The sequence below is a fragment of the Saccopteryx bilineata genome, chromosome 6 (assembly GCF_036850765.1).
Source record: "Saccopteryx bilineata isolate mSacBil1 chromosome 6, mSacBil1_pri_phased_curated, whole genome shotgun sequence".
Classification (NCBI taxonomy): domain Eukaryota; kingdom Metazoa; phylum Chordata; class Mammalia; order Chiroptera; family Emballonuridae; genus Saccopteryx; species Saccopteryx bilineata.
Window position 1 is genome coordinate 18511750 of NC_089495.1, and position 19071 is coordinate 18530820.

At 35.4% G+C, this 19071-nt stretch overlaps 1 protein-coding gene across 3 annotated transcripts in view; it reads left to right on the forward strand.

The window, feature by feature from the left end:
* Positions 1–19071, forward strand: part of MSR1 (macrophage scavenger receptor 1) — an 80000-nt gene that overhangs the window by 9437 nt on the left and 51492 nt on the right. For all 3 annotated transcript variants that reach the window (XM_066236661.1, XM_066236662.1, XM_066236663.1), the window contains exons 2-4: positions 867–970; positions 3469–3582; positions 10731–11137. In XM_066236661.1, coding sequence (XP_066092758.1) covers positions 871–970; positions 3469–3582; positions 10731–11137 — 621 coding nt within the window. In that variant the 5' untranslated portion in view covers positions 867–870. The remainder of the gene's footprint in view (positions 1–866; positions 971–3468; positions 3583–10730; positions 11138–19071) is intronic.

Consider the following 19071-nt stretch of genomic DNA (forward strand, 5'->3'; position numbering starts at 1 on the left):
ATATCTGAGATGTTTGCTTTGCATTTAAGTGAAAATGAAGTCATAATATCAAATAGTAAGGCCAAAGCTATAGTCAAATACATTGAGAAGAGCCAGTAAGCAGCCTGAGAAAAAGGGATTTCTAGTTACACAGCTGGTGTATCTAGCTGCATACTTTCTGATTTCATCTTCTATAAACTAAGTTCCAAGTTTAAAAGCTTTGCCACATAGTCCCTATAGCTTTGAAGCATAGCTTTAAATTTTAATTTAGGTGAGAAGAAAGGAGACAATGAAGGAAGACTCCAGCATGTACCCCAACCAGGATCCAACCGGCAACCCCATCTGGAGCCAATGCTGGAGTCCCGAACTATTTTTAGCACCTGAGCCTGGTGCCCTCAAACCAACTGAATTATCCTCAGCTCCTGGAGCAACACTCTAACTAAGCAAACCACTGGCTGTGGTAGGGGAAGTGTGAGAGAATGGGGAGAGAAGCAGATGATTGCTTCTCCTGACCAGGAATTGAACCCAGGCCATTTATATACTGGGCTGACTATCCACTGAGCCACTGGCTAGGGACTGGGAAAATATTTTTTAGCTAAAAAAGAAAAGCTACTTTTCACTCTCAAAAATTACACACCTGCAAACACAGATACGCATTTGTGCATAGAAAGATACATGAGTAGGTTCTATGTGTCTGTCTTTTATTGTTACAATTAAAACTTATGGGTAAGTATAATATACATATATATATATACATATGGTATATATGTAAATGTAGTTTATTAACTGTTTCCTTGCTTAAATGGAATTTTAATTATAAAATTCAATTGGAAATATTGTGACCAAAGATCCTATGTAATTAATATATTTTTCCATGTGTCTGATAGAAATATGGCAGAGTGGGATGATTTTCTTGATCAACGACAGGAAGCTGATAGTTCAGACTCTGTGAAGTTTGATGCTCGATCAATGACAGCTTTGCTACCTCTGAGTAAGTAGCAGAAGTGGGGGATGCCCAGGAAAGTTATTCTTAGAACTATTGACACTACGAAAAATTATAGTCTTGAGACAACTTAAATGTGTATGAATGTTAACATAATATTTATTGGATAAATAGGTCTTTCACTCTCTGGTGGGAGAGTACAAAATAAGCTTAAATTGAAGGAAGGAAGCCTGACTTGTCGTGGCGCAGTGGATAAAGTGTCGACCTGGAAATGCTGAGGTCGCTGGTTCAAAACCTTGGGCTTCCCTGGTTAAGGCACATATAGGAGTTGATGCTTCCAGCTCCTCCCTCCTTCTCTCTCTCTGTCTCTCTCTTCTCTCTCTCTCTCTCTCTGTCTCTTTCTTTCCCTCTCTCTCTCATCTCTAAAAGTGAATAAATAAATAAATGAATTTTAAAATGAAGGAAGGAAACATTATAATAGATTAAATTAATCTACAATACTGATTGAGTTCTTTAATTTCCCAGACACTGGACTAGGTCCCAGAGATGCTATGATCCTAGCACCATGAGTTGACATTGGAACATCCTGGGTGTAGGTGCTTGTATTAGTTTCCCGGGAATGCTGTAACAAATGATCACAAAGTGGGTGGTTCACACAACAGACATTTATTCTCTTACACTTCTGAAGGCCAGAAGTCTGAAGTTGGGGTGTCATCAAGGCCACACTCCCTTTGAAAGCTCTAGATTAAGAAGCCTTTCTTGACTCTTTCTGACTTCTAATGGCTCCTGGTAATCCTTAGTACCACCCCTTTGTTTGTAACTGAATCACTCCAATCTCTGCCTCTGTCTTCACATGGTCTTCTCCCTTGGTATCTCCATGTCCTCTTCTCATAAAGACATCTGTCATTGGATTGGAGCCCACCTAATCCAGTATGGCCTCATTTTAGTTTAGTTATATCTACAAAGACCCCATTTCCAAATAAATTCACATTCACAGATACCCAGTGTTAAGTTTCCAACAATGTCTTTTTGAGAAACACAATTCAACATACAACAGTGAGGAAACAGATGTTTGTACAGGTTACCATAAGCCTTCAAAAGAAGCAGTATTCGGCTGTATCTAAACAGGTTCATTTAAGGTATCAAGACGGAAGTGCTTTAATTCTGCACAGCCTTAAGTGCACTTGAACAGTGGGTGGAGAAGAAGCCATAGAGATTTTTCAGTCAGAGGAAGCAGCAAATGCAAAGTTATAGGATCCTATATGAATTCATACATAAAAAACCTGAAACAGAGGCCATACCTCCAAGCCATGATGGATCTTATATACTGTGTTAACAGTGGATGGAGGGATGTGGCACCAATGAGAAAAGGGGAAAAGATAATAGTAAAAGCTTTGAAATGTGGGATGTTGAGGGACTGAGGAAGAAGAATAAATTCATTAGGAACAGAGAAAAGGCAAAACAACCAAACAAAACTTTTGAGAGCTTTGAAAAGGCAGCATACAGATAATTTGTGATTGTGAATTGGAGATAGAGGACCAAACAGCTCCTGGTTTCTGGCTTAGCCACTCTGGCAGATGAAATGTCCCATCTTGCTTGTGTTGTGGCTTGTTCATTTTTTTTCTTAGATTTTTTTCTTCTTTTTTCTTTTTCTTCTTCTTTATCTTCTTTTCCTTTCATTCCCTCATAGAACATTATTGAACTATGTGTGAACTCTTGTTTTTAATTTTGGAGTTCACAATCTGAAAACAAAATTGACTTCTTTTTATTAAGCAATAAGAAAAATGGCCATAGGGAAAATATTTTAATAAATATTTTATTCACTTCAAGAAATGTCTTCCTCTTCTCCTGAGATGCTCTCTATATCAAGTTATCTTTTCCACAATTAGCATCCATTTTGTGAATCACTGCTTATTATAAATTAATAAATATAAAATGTTAATATGTTCTGATATATTCAGAAGATGGACTTTATTGATCCATTCCAAAGTTTAGTCAAAATATAAATAATTTTGTTTATTTATTTATTTTTTTACATTTCATTCATATCGTATGAGATATTTAAATACAAAGTTATAGAGATGGAATTGTAAAAAAATATATATGATTATCATTGAAAACAGATGTTTCTCTTCTCTGACTTAAAATAAGAAAAAATTTATAGTTACATAGTTACTTGAGGGATTTTATTTTTAACCAGAATATTTTCCCATATATAAAATAGAATACAATTGTTTGCATATGTTGGCTTGAATATTAAAATTTGTCAACTAATGCCCACAAATGAGACAAGTACAATGTAGAGGACAGTCACTTTTTCATGGATGCTTAATTTATAGGTAAGTAAATCAAATATCCATAGTGATGCCTGTATTGGCTTAGTCTGTGATTGTTCCTTTTTGTTTCCTACTGAATAAACAAGGACATGTTTCTTTCCCTTTTTATTTCGATATGCTTGGTAGTAACAATATAATTGCAGATTACAAAAATTTTAATTAAGTAAGAAAGCTGTTTTCTAACAGTAGGTTGGGCTTTTGTTTTTTCAGATCCTAAAAATGGCCCTTCCTTGCAAGAGAAACTGAAGTCCCTCAAGGCCGCACTGATTGCCCTTTATCTCCTTGTGTTTATAGTTCTCATACCTATCATCGGAGTAGTGGCAGGTACAGTATCCTGGAGTTCTGAAAACCATCAGCTCAGCCCATGAGTTAGTTATTGTAGAAGCTAAGAGAAGCATTCAGTCTTTTGTATGTGATTCAACAAGGTGAACTTTATATCACAAAGTGTTCCTCAAATTTATTAAATGAACAAAATAGATTCTTCAAAGCTACTAAGTGGTATAATAGAAAAAAATGAAGTAGAATATGAAATAAAAGATTAGTATAAAAATAAAAGCTGTGGAAAGGATTAGCCCATTTCAAAAATATATTATCCTCCAAAATCTTATGGACATCTAGTGATAGGTCACAAAGTTCATGATAAGTGTTCTGTCAATGTAAAAATACAAATATGATCACTTACATTAACAATGCCTAAAACATGAAAACAAGCCCGTTGATCAGGTACAGTTCTTCTAGTATTAGAAAGCAGAAAGAAATGTTACTGTAAGTCTTCAAAAAAAAAAAATAATGGGTTTCATTTCAGTAATGCAATATCTTTACAGTTTATATGGCCATATGTTTCATAAGGCTATTGATCAAAACATCTCTAAAAATAACCCGATAGTATCTCCTCAAAGAAAAAAATTAGAATGCTTTACTTGAGTTCAACATAATGTTTGCAGCACATAATTCTCTGAAGAGTTTGTCTTAAATTGGGATAGATCTGAGAGTTTCCAAAGGGGTGACTGATATAAAATTCAGTCAGATCTGTAACTATTGTTCCCTTAAGTAGCATTTTTGATATATTTGATTGGCATTTGAGTTTATACACCTTGTAGTTCTTCTTTCTCTAAGACTGACAAAATATGTAGACATGTACTCTAATAAGAAACAAGCTGGGAGTAAGATACATTTTTCGTGTGCATATTAATCAGCTACAAGAAAATGCTCCAAAGCAGAAGGCCAAACCTCTGCTGAGAGTCGATCTAAAGGACTATTCCAAAAGAGTCAGAATAAGTGGAATCTAATAACAAAGTGAACTGAGGAACGGAATAGAGGCAGAGGCGGGGTCACGGGGAGCAGAGGGACAGCTGTCAGAGGGAAAGAGGATGAGAGGATGGGATCAGAGAAAGTGAGGGGATTATTGAGATTATGTATACATAACACATAGATACAGATAACAGGACAGCAAATCCCAAAGGGAAGGGGGGGAGGAGGGCAATGGGGGACAAAGGAGTGGAGGGGAGGGAGTTATATTGAGTGGGACACTTGAATTCATGTTAACACAATAAATTAAAATTAATCAAAAGCTAAGAAAATGAAATGATAATAATACAAAAACAGCAACAATTTTAACAGTAGCTATCATTTTTGAGCATTTTCTACATGCAGGCACTGGGCCATAATTTTTTTCACAGATTATCTGAAGACACCTTTCCAGTTCCCCTGAGCAGATGTATACTTACCCTCGTTAGCCACAAAAGGAACTGAAACTGTCCAGCAGTGGGAGCTGGAGTTCCCACCCATACCACTTGACTCCTAACCTCTGTGGTCGACTATTTCCCACTGTAATCTGGCTTTTAACACAAAATATGGTTTGAACAATAAAAAATCAAAACAAAACAGAGCTGCTATCATTTTAGCCAGGAAAATATTTTTCACAGGAAAGAGTAATTCTTACTTTGGCCATTAAAAACAAATAAAAAACAAAAACCAACCACAACAAAGTAAACCAATTAGGCAATCAGTCCAACCACAACCGTCTAAGTAAAAGAACACGATGTCTCTGCCATGAAACTAATCTCCTGATGAACTGAGGTTATCTGTTTGTTGTTTATGTATTGATACATGCTTATCTGTAGTTTCAAAGCCATAACTGAGAGATGTTTTATTGTTTGAGATTTTTAGGTATAAGCAAATTTACAATTCAGGCAAATTCCATCACCTTTATACAAACCATAATCTGCAGAGCCAACATAAGAGTACCGCTTCTTTCTAATAAGCCTGTGCAGAATGTGGACCAAAGCTGTAAAGAATTCAGGGTTCTAACCAAGTTCAAATATCTCTGGGTTATTAGAAAATACTACCAACCCAACATATTTGTTACAGCGTTGACAATGATTGATCTGAAGTGGTTCTTGTTTACTGAAACTACCGCAGGTACTATTGAAGTTGACGAGAAGTTAAAAATGTTCAAATCAAATAAGTTCATGTTATCATGAAAATTCACCAGAATTTGGAATAGATCTTGCTGTGTCAAGCAACCTTGAATAATGAACAACTGACAGTCCATTTATTACTTTAAGTTACAGATCAGGATGTTTTTAAAAGAGGAAACTAAAATACAATACATATTTCTACTTGATATCAAAAAATCACAGTTATAGACAAAATATATTCCTAAAATGAGAGTAATCACTTTGTTTTGGCAAATACAAATTTGTGGGTGAAGTAAAATATACATAAAATCTGTACTTAAATAAAAGTGTCATATTCATGAAAGATATTTCTTAATTTTAAAATCTATTCTGTATGCTGTCTTTTCTTACAGAAGCTACTGGATCACTGTTGTAGTATAACAACATAAACATGTATGATGACAATAAAATATGATTTAGTATTAATATATGTCAATTGTCACTGAAATTCTGAAGATTCTTTAGGTCAAAATAATAAAGATTTTTCTTTTTTTCATTTTTCTGAAGCTGGAAATGGGGAGGCAGTCAGACAGACTCCCGCATGCGCCCGACCGGGATCCACCTGGCATGCCCATCAGGAGGCCATACTCTGCCCCTCTGGGGCATCGCTCTGTTGCAACCAGAGCCATTCTAGCACCTGAGGCAGAGGCCACAGAGCCATCCTCAGTGCCCGGGCCATCTTTGCTCCAATGGAGCCTTGGCTGCAGGAGGGGAAGAGAGAGACAGAGAGGAAGGAGAGGGGGAGGGGTGGAGAAGCAGATGGACGCCTCTCCTGTGTGCCCTGGCCGGAAATCGAACCTGGGACTTCTGCACGCCAGGCTGACGCTCTACCGCTGAGCCAACCGGCCAGGGCCAATAAAGATTTTTGGTAGAAGATATTACCCTTATGAAAGAGTAAATCTGAACTGTAGAATCAAATATAACTGGCTCCCTAGGTCTTTGCACCAGCCATAAAATATTGTCTCCTTTCAAATGGAAATAGAAAAGTAAAAAGCATTGTCTCTTCAATGATAGTGAAATTAATCAACATTTGAAATTAGGGACCCTGGTGTTCTTTACTAGATTTGTGATACAGAGTTAAACATTTTTAAAGAAAATAGGGATCAAATTAGTTTTCATTCAGATATCGGGGAAATAAGCACTGTTGTGTTTTTAAATCTATAAGCAAAATGTAACTTTGATTGTCTATTCTTGTTGAACTTGATGTCAAATAAAAATCGTTGGTCATTTGACATTTTGTTAAATCAAATCTCTCTTTTACCTGTGAAAAAGATTTGCTTTACCCATATAAATAAAACTTCTTTCTAATATAAGTAAAGTTATATGGTTGAACAATTAGATCCATGTACCTAGTAAAATACAGCACAGAGATTACGTATATCAATACTGAACTTCCCTCAATTCCTTTATAATACACAATTTTAATTTCCCCTAGTTATCAATGTTGTCTATATGGATGTGTAAGTCACAGAGAGTGAATCCAAAATATTAAGAACATCAAAAATGCTGAAACTTATGAAATGCTTATTATGGTATGTGTCAGGAAGTATTCTAAGCACTTTATATATATTAGTTTACTTAATTATTTAAACACTATTTTTATCCCATTTATAGGGAAGTGAAATAGAAGCATTGACAGATTATCTTGCCCAAGGTCACAATTTACAAAGGAAAGAGTATGAATAGCTAATCCAGGCAGTTCTAATCCAGAACCTGGATTCTTAACTGCTGACTAGAAAAAACAATAATCATCACAAAAGGAAAAATTCTAAGGAACACCATTGCATTTCATTTGGTCTTATTCTCCGAGGTGCTTAAACAGTGCTTAATAAATAAATCATAGAATTGATCAATGCATATATGAGGTTGTCAATCCAAAACTTGTTTTGCACACTACATTTAATAAATGTGATAAGATCCTACTAAGAAATATATTTTATTGCCCAATTTATTGATAAATTAAGAAGTATAAAAATAATGCACACTTAAATGGCCTCTATTGTGGATCATATTAAATAAGCTAGTTTTAAAGAGAACTGAAAATATATGTTTTTTAAATTCAGATTTAATTGCATATATAGTTTAATACTTAGTATAATGTCTACAACAGGGGTTAGGAATCTTTTTGGCTGACAGAGCCATGAATACCACATATTTTAAAATGTAATTCTGTGAGAGCCGTACAATGACCCGTGTACGTCACGCATTATCCAATAAAAATTTGGTGTTGTCCCAAAGGACAGCTGTGATTGGCTCCAGCCACCCGCAACCATGGACATGAGCGGTAGGAAATGAATGGATTGTAATACATGAGAGTGTTTTATATTTTTAACGTTATTATTTTTATTAAAGATTTGTCTGCGAGCCAGATACAGCCATCAAAAGAGCCACATCTGGCTTGCGAGCCATAGGTTCCCGGCCCCTGGTCTACAATAACAACCATTATCAATGACTTCTTTAAGTAAAGGTGGTAAAATCAGTTTTCTCTATAGTGAAGATAACATCTTTCATGGATAAAGCACTTAAATGTGAATGAGGTTTCATATGTGATCTGTGTGCTATGGAATTTATATGCCTTAACTCATTTATCCTCAACACCACTGTTGAGAGAGCTACTATTTTTAGATCATTGAGGGAACCTGAGCAGGGAGAAGACAAGTAACTTTTCCAGAATAATCCAGCTAATGATGAGGAGTAGAGCTAGAATCCAGAATCAGGCAGCTTGACTCTGTAAACACCAAGGTCTCATTCATATAAGAGGCACCCTGAGTTAAGGATGAAAACTAAATATTTTTAATGGGTTGTCTCATTTAATTCTCAAATACCTATAAAGCTGGTGCTATTCCTGTATCATTTTTACTCATAAAACTGACAGATCAAGTATAGCTATCATGTCTGAATTTAAACTATATGAAGTTATTCTTTTTATTGCTTAACAATGGTCAAATATGGAAAATCTTATACTATACATTCAAATTAATATAAGTAAGAGACTAATATAGAGGTAGATAAAGTGTATAAATAATGAAGATAAATATGAAGAGAGATATGGAAAGATAACAATTTTAACCATCACTAGTTAGTGGTAAAATAGTTTTTAAAGTTTTCTTTATTGTTTATAGTTGTGTTGTTTTTATCTGCAAAGTTAACACTTATGCTTTTCATTTTTGGAAACTCTAAACATATTACTCTAGATCCTTTCAGAAGAATAATTAGCTTGTTTAGACTCTAAACTTTAGAGAATATGTGTCTATTTAGAAATACATATCACCAGCTCCGTATGTCTTCAAAATACCATTTAATAAAGTTTTATTAGGAAATAATTACTCAAAAGATTGTTTATAAAAATATTGAATATATTAGTAATCATGGAAACAAACTAATTTAGGGGCTTTGTTAAATAAATCTGGTAGATCCATATATAGAATGAAATGTAGTTATTAAAGTTATTTTTGTTAAATGATTCTAAGTAATATGCAAAAGTCTTTATAATGTAGTATTAATTTTAAAGTAGTTGCTAGGTTGTATATAAAATATAATTTTGATTTTGCACTTATAATATGATAGGGAAAACAGAGTCAGTTTTTTTTTTTTTTTTTCATTTTTCTGAAGCTGGAAACGGGGAGGCAATCAGACAGACTCCCGCATGTGCCGGACCGGGATCCACCCGGCATGCCCACCACGGGGCGATGCTCTGCCCCTCTGGGGCATCGCTCTGTTGCATCCAGAGCCATTCTAGCGCCTGAGGCAGAGGCCACAGAGCCATCCCCAGCGCCCGGGCCATCTTTGCTCCAATGGAGCCTTGCTGAGGGAGGGGAAGAGAGAGACAGAGAGGAAGGAGAGGGAGAAGGGTGGAGAAGCAGATGGGTGCTTCTCCTGTGTGCCCTGGCCGGGAATCAAACCCAGGACTCCTGCACGCCAGGCCATCGCTTTACCGCTGAGCCAACCTGCCAGGGCCCAGAGTCAGTTTTAATATACATGCACCGAAATGTTAGCATTTAATTTGGGATGAAAAGAAAAAAAAATTAATGATAAATTATTTTTTCTTATTATTCATCTTTTCTAATTTTCTACCATGAATATATATCCCATAGGCAAAGAAGAATCTTATAAAAGCAGTACTTTTTAAAGTAAAAATATAATTTGCCTAATTTTTGTTTTACCAACACTAAATTAGGTCTGTGTAATCTGCAAATGAAAATTCTCTACCAGCTTAATGATGAGGAAGATGAAACAACTAATTTTTTTTCTTTTACTACATATTTTGTCATCATTATCATTTATCTTGATAATAACTAACATATTCAACATGGTTACCTCAGATACTGTGCTAAACAATTTCTCATTTTATCCTAACAACAGACCTGAGCAGTAGGATACAACACACTTTATAATCTGTAGAATCTTTCTTACTGGGAAAGCCAAATGCAGTGGTCCATAAGATTTTTTTATAGTGATGATGGTATCTTCCTTTAATTTAAAATTTTTTATTGAATTTGTTTGGATGACATTGCTTAATAAAATTATATGTTTCAAGTGTACAATTCTATAGTACATTATCTGTATATTATATTGTGTATTCACCACCCCAAGTCAAGTCTCCTTAAAACTTATTCCCCTTTTACCTTCTACCTCCCTCCACCTTTCTCTCCTTCTTACAATCCCCAAACTGTGGTCTATCTGTATTTTTTTTTCTCTGCTTAACCCCTTCACAATTTTTATCCAACTCCCTAACCCCCACCCCCTCTGACAACTTTTTATAAGCAGCAATTCAGAAAGAATGGCTTAATCAATTCTATAAGTTATAATGTAAAGTGGGAAGAGGAGACTGTCACCCTATCAAGAATATGCCTCCCATAGTTCATACATTGTCTATTTAAAATAAATACCTGATTTACAATAACATTAAAAATATTAGAATGGAATGGAATGAATGACATGATACAGAATAGAATTGTATATGCATTTGAGGAGACAGACTATGACTCTGTTTATTTTTACTTAAACATACAGCTCAACTCCTAAAGAGGGAAACGAAGAATGTCACAGCTGGTTCAATTAATGCCGATGGTACACCTCAGAATCCCATGAGAAAAGGAAACGACAATGAAGATAGCAACTTTCGAGAGATTCTCACGGGAAACATGAGCAACATGGAGAAGAGAATCCAGTATATTTCAGATACACAAGCCAATCTCGTAGATTCAGAGCATTTCCAAAATTTCAGTGTGGTGACTGATCAAAGATTTAATGATACTCTTCTCCAGCTGAGTACTTTGCTTTCCTCCATCCAAGAACATGGAAGTGAAATAGATGAAATCTCCAAGTCATTAATAAGTCTGAATACCACATTGCTTGGCTTGCAGCTCAGCATTGAAACACTGAATGGCAGAGTACAAGAGAATAAATTTAAACAAACGGTAAGAGCTTTCGTATTGGAAGGTCACATGCTGACATTGAATTCATTTAGGTCCTATCTCCTCAGAAGAGCAGGAAGACAAACATTGCAAACCCTGTTTGAACATCATCCTATTACCTTGATTCCTCTGACAATCTTACCAAGTTTCAAATAGGTTTATCTCATTTCTTTCCCAGATTCCTAGCAAAAAGAAAAATAGTTTTTTTTTAATTGGATATAGTTTCTCTTAAGGTATTTTAATATTAGAAAACCTGGTATAGAATCTCTGGTATAGACTGCCTAAACCAATTATGATTGTTAGATGTATTTTAGCAGATCTTGGGAGGGGTAGGCTCTCTGTAAATTTTACAACAGACCCCAGAATTTTTTTTTATCATCAAAAGAATGAAAACCTTACATGGAAAATTTAAAAAACTCTACATTTTAAAATAGCTATTTTTTCACTCCCAAAAAGTATACATAAGTTTCTTATGTATAACATATAACTTAAAAATTAAAATTTAAATAATGCATTGAATATCGTATTGTCATAAAAAAATGAAATACACAAGGCAAAAGAGCAAGACATATTCTAGATCAGTCGTCAGCGAAAGTTTCTTTTTAAAGGGCCAAATAAATATTGGGCTTTGGAGACCACGTGGTCTTTGACCTAACTCTGCAACTCTGCCATTGTTTTGTGAAAGCAGCCATCAACTATAGCGGACAAGTAAGTACAGCTGTGGTCCAATAAATCGTATTTACAAAGTCAGACGTTGGCCCATCAAAATGATCCTATTTTAAACTTTTCATTGACGAATCTTCTGGATTACTTTAGATCTATGAGAAAGAATTTAAGTCACTTATTTCAAAATGGGATTTTTTCACTGGGGAAAAAAATTTTTTTTTTTTTCATTTTTTGTTGCATGAGAATTTAGAACTCTTTCTATATATATCTGCACGGCTGATTACAAATCTGAAATCCATTCTTTGGTGCATGCTCTAGTTTTTATGCAATTTTAATTTCTTTTTGTTACATTTAATGGCATGCATTGGTTTTTGTATCAGAGTTAAAGGGCAACTACACATGGATTGAACATAACCACAAGACAATTAATGTTTTACAAATATCACTTTTACATAATTATAGTTGTGTTTAAAGGTAAAAAATTATTACCTGATAAAAACACCCTCTTATTTTGTTTTAAAATTAAATCATGGCTTCTTCAAGGAGGCGTAAATGAAAGAATAGTCCTGACCCCTTCTGTTATATATGTGGCTGTTACACACTTCAACGTCAAAGGCACAATATTTTATCATTTGTGACACATGCACAGATTGCCTTTTTTCAAGTTCCTCCTGGCCATCAAGACAAGAATTGGGCTCCTCATATTGTGTGTCATAATTGTGAGGAAATCCTTTGTGACTGGACACAGGAAAAACACAAAGGAATGCCTTTTGGTATTCTCATGGTTTGGCGTGAACCTAAGAACCACAGCAGTAACTGATACTTCTGTCTGATCCATACAAAGGGCATTGGCAAGAAAAAACGGCATATGATCGCATATCCTAATATTCTTTCAGCAATACGACCTATCCCACACTCTGAGACACTCCCTGTTCCAGTTTTCAATAGTTTTATTTCTTTTAAGGAAGAAGAAAGAGAAAATGGTGATCAAATGTATTTTGATAAGATGCATGAGGAAATGGTTATAAAATCTGAAGGGTCTTCTTCTGATGCCAAGCAGTCATTAACCCCTCAGCAGTTTAACCAACCCGAATTGAATGACTTAGTAAGAGAATTGGGCCTATAAGCAGCTGAGTTATTAACCTCCAGGCTTCAAGAAAAAAAATGTACTTCACCGTTCAGCTAAAGTATCCCATTTCAGGAAGCGTGAACAAATTTTTGTGGACTTTTTTTCCAAAGACAAACACTTTGTTTACTGTCATGATATTAGTAGTCTTCTCAGCCAGCTAGGTGTTACCACTTACAGTCCAACAGAAGGGCAGCTATTTCTTGACAGCTCTAAACAGAGTCTGAAATGTGTTCTCCTACACAATGGTAATGTTTATTCAGCGGTTCCAATTGGTTATTCAACTCATCTATGAGAAGATTATAATGACATAAAAATTGTCCTCAACTTACTGAAGTTTAAGGAGCATAACTGGATCATTTGTGTGGATCTTAAAATGGTAAATTTCCTTCTAGGACAACAGAGAGGTTTACAAAGTATCCTTGCTTTCTGTGTTTGTGGGACAGCCAAGCTCAGGAGAAACACTGGACACAGAAGGAGTGGCCAAAAAGTGAAGCTCTGGAAGTAGAGATGCAAAATATTGTGAATGAACCTGTAGTTAATCAAGACAGCATCATTTTTCCACCAGTTCACATAAAACTTGGCTTAATAAAGCAGTTTGTCTTTTGAGAAGATAAAAGCAGGTGTATTCAATGGACCTCAAATGCCAACCTCACGTGATGAAAAATTTGCCAGGAAGATGAATAAGGTGGAGAAAGCAGCATGGCAGTCTTTTGTGGCAGTTACAAAGACTTACTTGACAACAAAAAAGCAGAAAACTATGAACTTCTGGTTCAAAGAATGCTGTTGGCTTTCTGCGACATTGGATGTAACATGAGCATTAAGATTCACTTCCTGAACAGTCACCTTGATAAGTTTCCTGAAAATCTTGAAGCTGTTAGTGATGAACCAGGAGAACTCTTTCATCAAGATCTGAAAATGATGGAATAGTGTTTCAGGGGTGATGGGACAGAAATATGATCGCAGACTACCACTGGAGCATCATCAAACACAGTTGTCCTCAACAAGTGCACAAACGCAGGAGCTACAAACGCAAATTTTGCCTGAATAGAATTTAAATAAGTTTTGCGCAAATTTTATGATTAAACTAAGTGTTTTAATATGTTCTATTTTGAAATTGTAGACAAATTCTGATGCAATCATATCTTTTAGTGTATTAGTGTATTTACTGCATTATATAAATGTTATATTTTATGATGCCCAAGAAAACATATACTTCATTATGTTAAAGTAAATGTTGAAAATTTTACAATAAGATGAAAACCTAAAATCTTGAACTGCAAAAAAACTGTAGCTTACAGAGAAAAACTAATGTCATATTTGAGATCAGCACACTCAAGTTAGGTAAGAACGAGTGTTTTTGTGGATCCAACAAAAAGTTTGTTCCCCAGCGTTAGTTATAATTGTTCTTTTCCATGAAAAATGAACATATGTTTGAAATTTTACTATTTGTGAAAACATAACCTGCATAATATGTAAAACCTGAGATTATAATTATTGTGAAACCTATAAAATTTCCATCATTAGCTAAAAAATCTGACATCTTCGTAGTAGATTAAAATGAGTAAAGCAAAGATCAATTTAGTATTGTATAAAGCAAAGAGAAGCCTCTAAGTTTACAACATCAGATGAAAACCAACTAATTATTAATTAGAGGACAGACTAAATGGGTTAATACAGAATATTCTCCATGTTTATTTTTTTTTTAAATACAACGACTCAGAGCTTTTAAATTTTTACACTGTCCTTGTCTTAAGGCATTAGAAGACAATGGTATTGCTTTTTAAATATGGGGGTCCTATGAACCTCATTTCAACAGCAACCTTGATATTCTGTTTCTATTCAATGTCACATTTTCCAAAATCTAACTGTTAGTGCTTCCCATGTAATTAATAAGTAAGCCCATCAAGACTCAGGCCAGGAAGGGTTTAGAAAAATGTACAAAGAAGAAACTGGCTCTAGGATTGAACAATATGAAGACAGAGGAAAACAAAACGTAAGTTATTGAAATTGACAGTGAGTAATTTGGAGAGGAAGAGGAAGAGAAAGAAGTGTTACTCTATGTAGAAACTGGATCAGAGATGTAGTGAGATGGAGTGAGGAAAGAGAAAAGAGAAACCATATATAAGAACTAGGACAAAGTTGATATTGGTTATAGCCCAAATCCAGCAGGGATTGGTGAATATTTATGAACCCACATTAATGAGGCGTTGAAACCAAATTGAAAACATGATAATTAGTGGAAATAATTAAAATCTGGTTACCAGTGAACTGTTTGAGTTTGGTTAGATTGCACTTGGGTTTTGGAGGGGGTCCCAGCATTAGAAATGGAGGTGCTTGTACAAGGAAATGAAGGAACTTCAAAGCCTATTTTTTTTTCAAGGCAGTAGTGACTTGTAGAGATTTAGAAACTAGGTCAGTGCCAGTGTATGTGTGTATGTACGTATGTATGTGTGTATGTATGTATGTGTGTATGTATGTATGTGTGTGCACGCGCATGCCTGGGCTCACTGCAAACAATGTTGAACTCTCATTTCCATTGCTTTGACAATCTTATCTTTGAATCTTTAGCCAAACACAAGAATTGATAAAATAAAATGAGTGTGTGAGTCAGTAAGTAATGTTTGAAAAGAAGGCTTATAAGTAACATTAGTATAATAATTATCAAGAATGGACCAAACATTAATTAAAAAAATAAAAAAGAATACTGGCACAAAATAAAAGAGAAAGGTTGAAATTTATCATCTTTATATACAGAAAGGAAGTTAAGATGGCAAAATATAGCCTGCTTCTGGTAGGCCCACTGATGGTGGAGTGCGGAATGTGTGTGTTTAGATGCCGTATAAGACTGAAAACAGTCCAATGTGTGTTTCCTTCTCTCAATTTAATTCTTTCAAGTGGAAGATGTCTAATGTTAGCATCGTATGCAGTTTTCAAAGAAGGGAATAAAAGGCCAGCCTCAGCTTTAGGTATTCCTGGGTTTTATGTAGCAAAACCACTTGCTAATCCTCCGACCTCTGCTCTGTGGCTATCTGGAACTACCTGGCTGGCATTCCTACAGCAATTTGAAGGCACCTAAACTAAGTTGAGCTATATATTATGTTGCTCAACTTAATTTATTTGTTTTTAATGAGTTTACTATTATAGTGAACATATATGTGTTTTTCAAATATTTATGTTTACTATTTATTTTTGGCACATTGTATAGACAATGCCAAACAGGGAAGAAGGAGATAGAAGCACTGTTCTATTCTAGAGTAAGGTTTTGGGTGAGGGGAGGCACAGTTAGAGCGGCAGAAACTGATAAGCTTCTCTGCTAGAGTACAGTGCCATTGGTGAGACAAATCTGGGTATATGTTCATTTCTTTTCAAAGGTTTTACATGCTCATGGCCTTGACCCTCTCACCTCAACTTGTCCAATCAAGGCAAGGAAATGCATTTTTTTTTCACACCTGGATTAAGCAACAAGTATACTACTGGTTTATTTCTTTGTACAAGTGGGAAACAAGACTATCAACAGTTGATCATGGAAGTATTAATACTTGAAAAGTATAAAGCATATATACCATTAAAACAGAACTTGGGGTGAAAGTAGAACTGAGAAATAGAAAACATTACTAGAGTAGGTAAGAAGGTTTGGGGCATCAGAAAGAGGAAAGCCAACACCCAAGGGAAAACCAAGCAAAAGACTTGAAAGAAAAGTAATAAGGAAAAATATCATCAAAAACTTTATGGCTTGGTAATTGACCTTTTCATACTTCAAAAAGCAAATTAAATAATTGGACTGTGTTATGTATCTACTCTTACCTTGCAAATTTCTATATATTGATGGTATCTAATATTTGGGTGCAAAATATAGGCTCTAATGTACAATTTGTAAGATTTTTAAATGGTACTATATATTTGGAGGGAAGTGCGAGATTACTGAACAAAATTTTTAATATTTAAAAGTACATGATCACATTTACTTCCAAGAAGCTGTCTTATAGGAGCATTTATAAAAATATGTAAACAGCGGAGGACCCGGGTTTGATTCCCGGCCAGGGCACACAGAAGAAGCGCCCATTTGCTTCTCCACCCCTCCGCCGCGCCTTCCTCTCTGTCTCTCTCTTCCCCTCCCGCAGCCGAGGCTCCATTGGAGCAAAGATGGCCCGGGCGCTGGGGATGGCTCTGTGGCCTCTGCCTCAGGCGCTAGAGTGGCTCTGGTCACAACATGGCAATGCCCAGGATGGGCAGAGCATCGCCCCCTGGTGGGCAGAGCGTCGCCCCATGGTAGGCGTGCCGGGTGGATCCCGGTCGGGCGCATGCGGGAGTCTGTCTGACTGTCTCTCCCTGTTTCCAGCTTCAGAAAAATGAAAAAAAAAAAAAAAGAAAAAAAATATGTAAACATATATATAAAATGGTGTTTATTATAACATTATTTAAAGTTATAAAATATGTGCAGTTCAAAACTCTATCAATAGGAATTAAATCAATTATAAAAATACATATAATATACTTCCAGAAAATTATTAAAAATAAGGCATCCTCTAAGTATTTTAATAGGTAAATATATTCTTACTATATTATTGACTAAAAAATAAAAGCATGTTTGAGATCAAACAAATATTACACTAGGGAACAAAATTTTTTTTTTTAAAGATTTCTAATTTTTATTTTTTTATTCATTTTAGAGAGGAGAGAGAAAGGGAGAGATAGAGACAGAGAGAGAAGGTAGGGAAGAGCTGGAAGCATCAACTCCCATATGTGCCTTGACCAGGCAAGCCCAGGATTTTGAACCGGCGATCTCAGCATTTCCAGGTTGACGCTTTATCCACTGCGCCACCACAGGTCAGGCGGGAACAAAATTTTTGTTGCATCCAAAACACACTTGTTCTTACCTAATTCAAGTGTGCTGATCTCACATCTGACATTAGTGTTTCTCTGTAACTTACAGTTTTTTTGCAATTCAAGATTTTAGGTTTTCATCTTATTGTAAAATTTTCAATATTTACTTTAACATAATAAAATAGAATGTCTTCTGGGCATCATCTTTGTGAAAATATAATAATTTATATAATGCAGTAAATACAACTAATACACTAAAAGATATGATTGTATCAGAATTTGTCTACAGTTTTGAAATAGAACATATTAAAACACTTATTTTAATCATAAAATTTTCGCAAAGCTTATTTAAATTCTATTCAGGCAAAAATTTGCGTTTGTAGCTCCTGCGTTTGTGTACTTGTTGAGGACAATCTCGTTTGATGCTCCAGGAGTAGTCTGCTCATCACTAACAGCTCCAAGATTTTGGCAAAACTTATCAAGGTGACTGTTCAGGAAGTGAATCTTAATGCTCATATTATGTCCAATGTCATGGAAAGACAACAGCATTCTTTGAACCAGAATTTCATAGTTTTCTGCTTTTTTTGTGGCCAAGGAAGTTCTTTGTAACTGCCACAAAAGATTGCCATGCTGTTTTCTCTACTTTATTCATCTTCCTGACATATTCTTCATCATGTTTGAGGGTTCGAATTGGAAGTCCATCGAATGCACCTGCTTTTATCTTCTCAAAAGACAAGGCAGGAAAAGCAGAAATAATATGGTGAAAGCATTCACTTTCTCTATTCAAACCTGAACAAACTGCTTCATTAAGCCAGGTTTGATGTGAAGTGGTGAAAAATGATGCTGTCTTAATTAACTACAGGTTCATTCACAATATTTTGCATCCCTACTTCCAGAGCTTCATATTTCTGCCACTCCTTCTGTGTCCAGTGTTTCTCCTGAGCTCAGCTGTCCCACAAACACAGAAAGCAAGGATACTTTGTGGAGCCTTTCTATTGTTCTAGAAGGAAATTTACCATTTTAAGATCCACACAAATGATCCAGTTGTGCTCTTCATACTTCAGCAAGTTGAGGACAATTTTTATATCATTATAATCTTCTTGCAGATGAGTTGAATAACCAATTGGAACCGCTGTATAAACATTACCGTTGTGTAGGAGGACACATTTCAGACTCCATTTCGAGCTGTCAAGAAATAGCTCCATTGTGTTGGACTGTAAGTGATAACATCTAGCTGGCTGAGAAGACTACTGATATCATGACAGTAAACAAAGTGTTTGTCTTTGGAAAAAAAGTCCACAAAAATTTGTTCACGCTT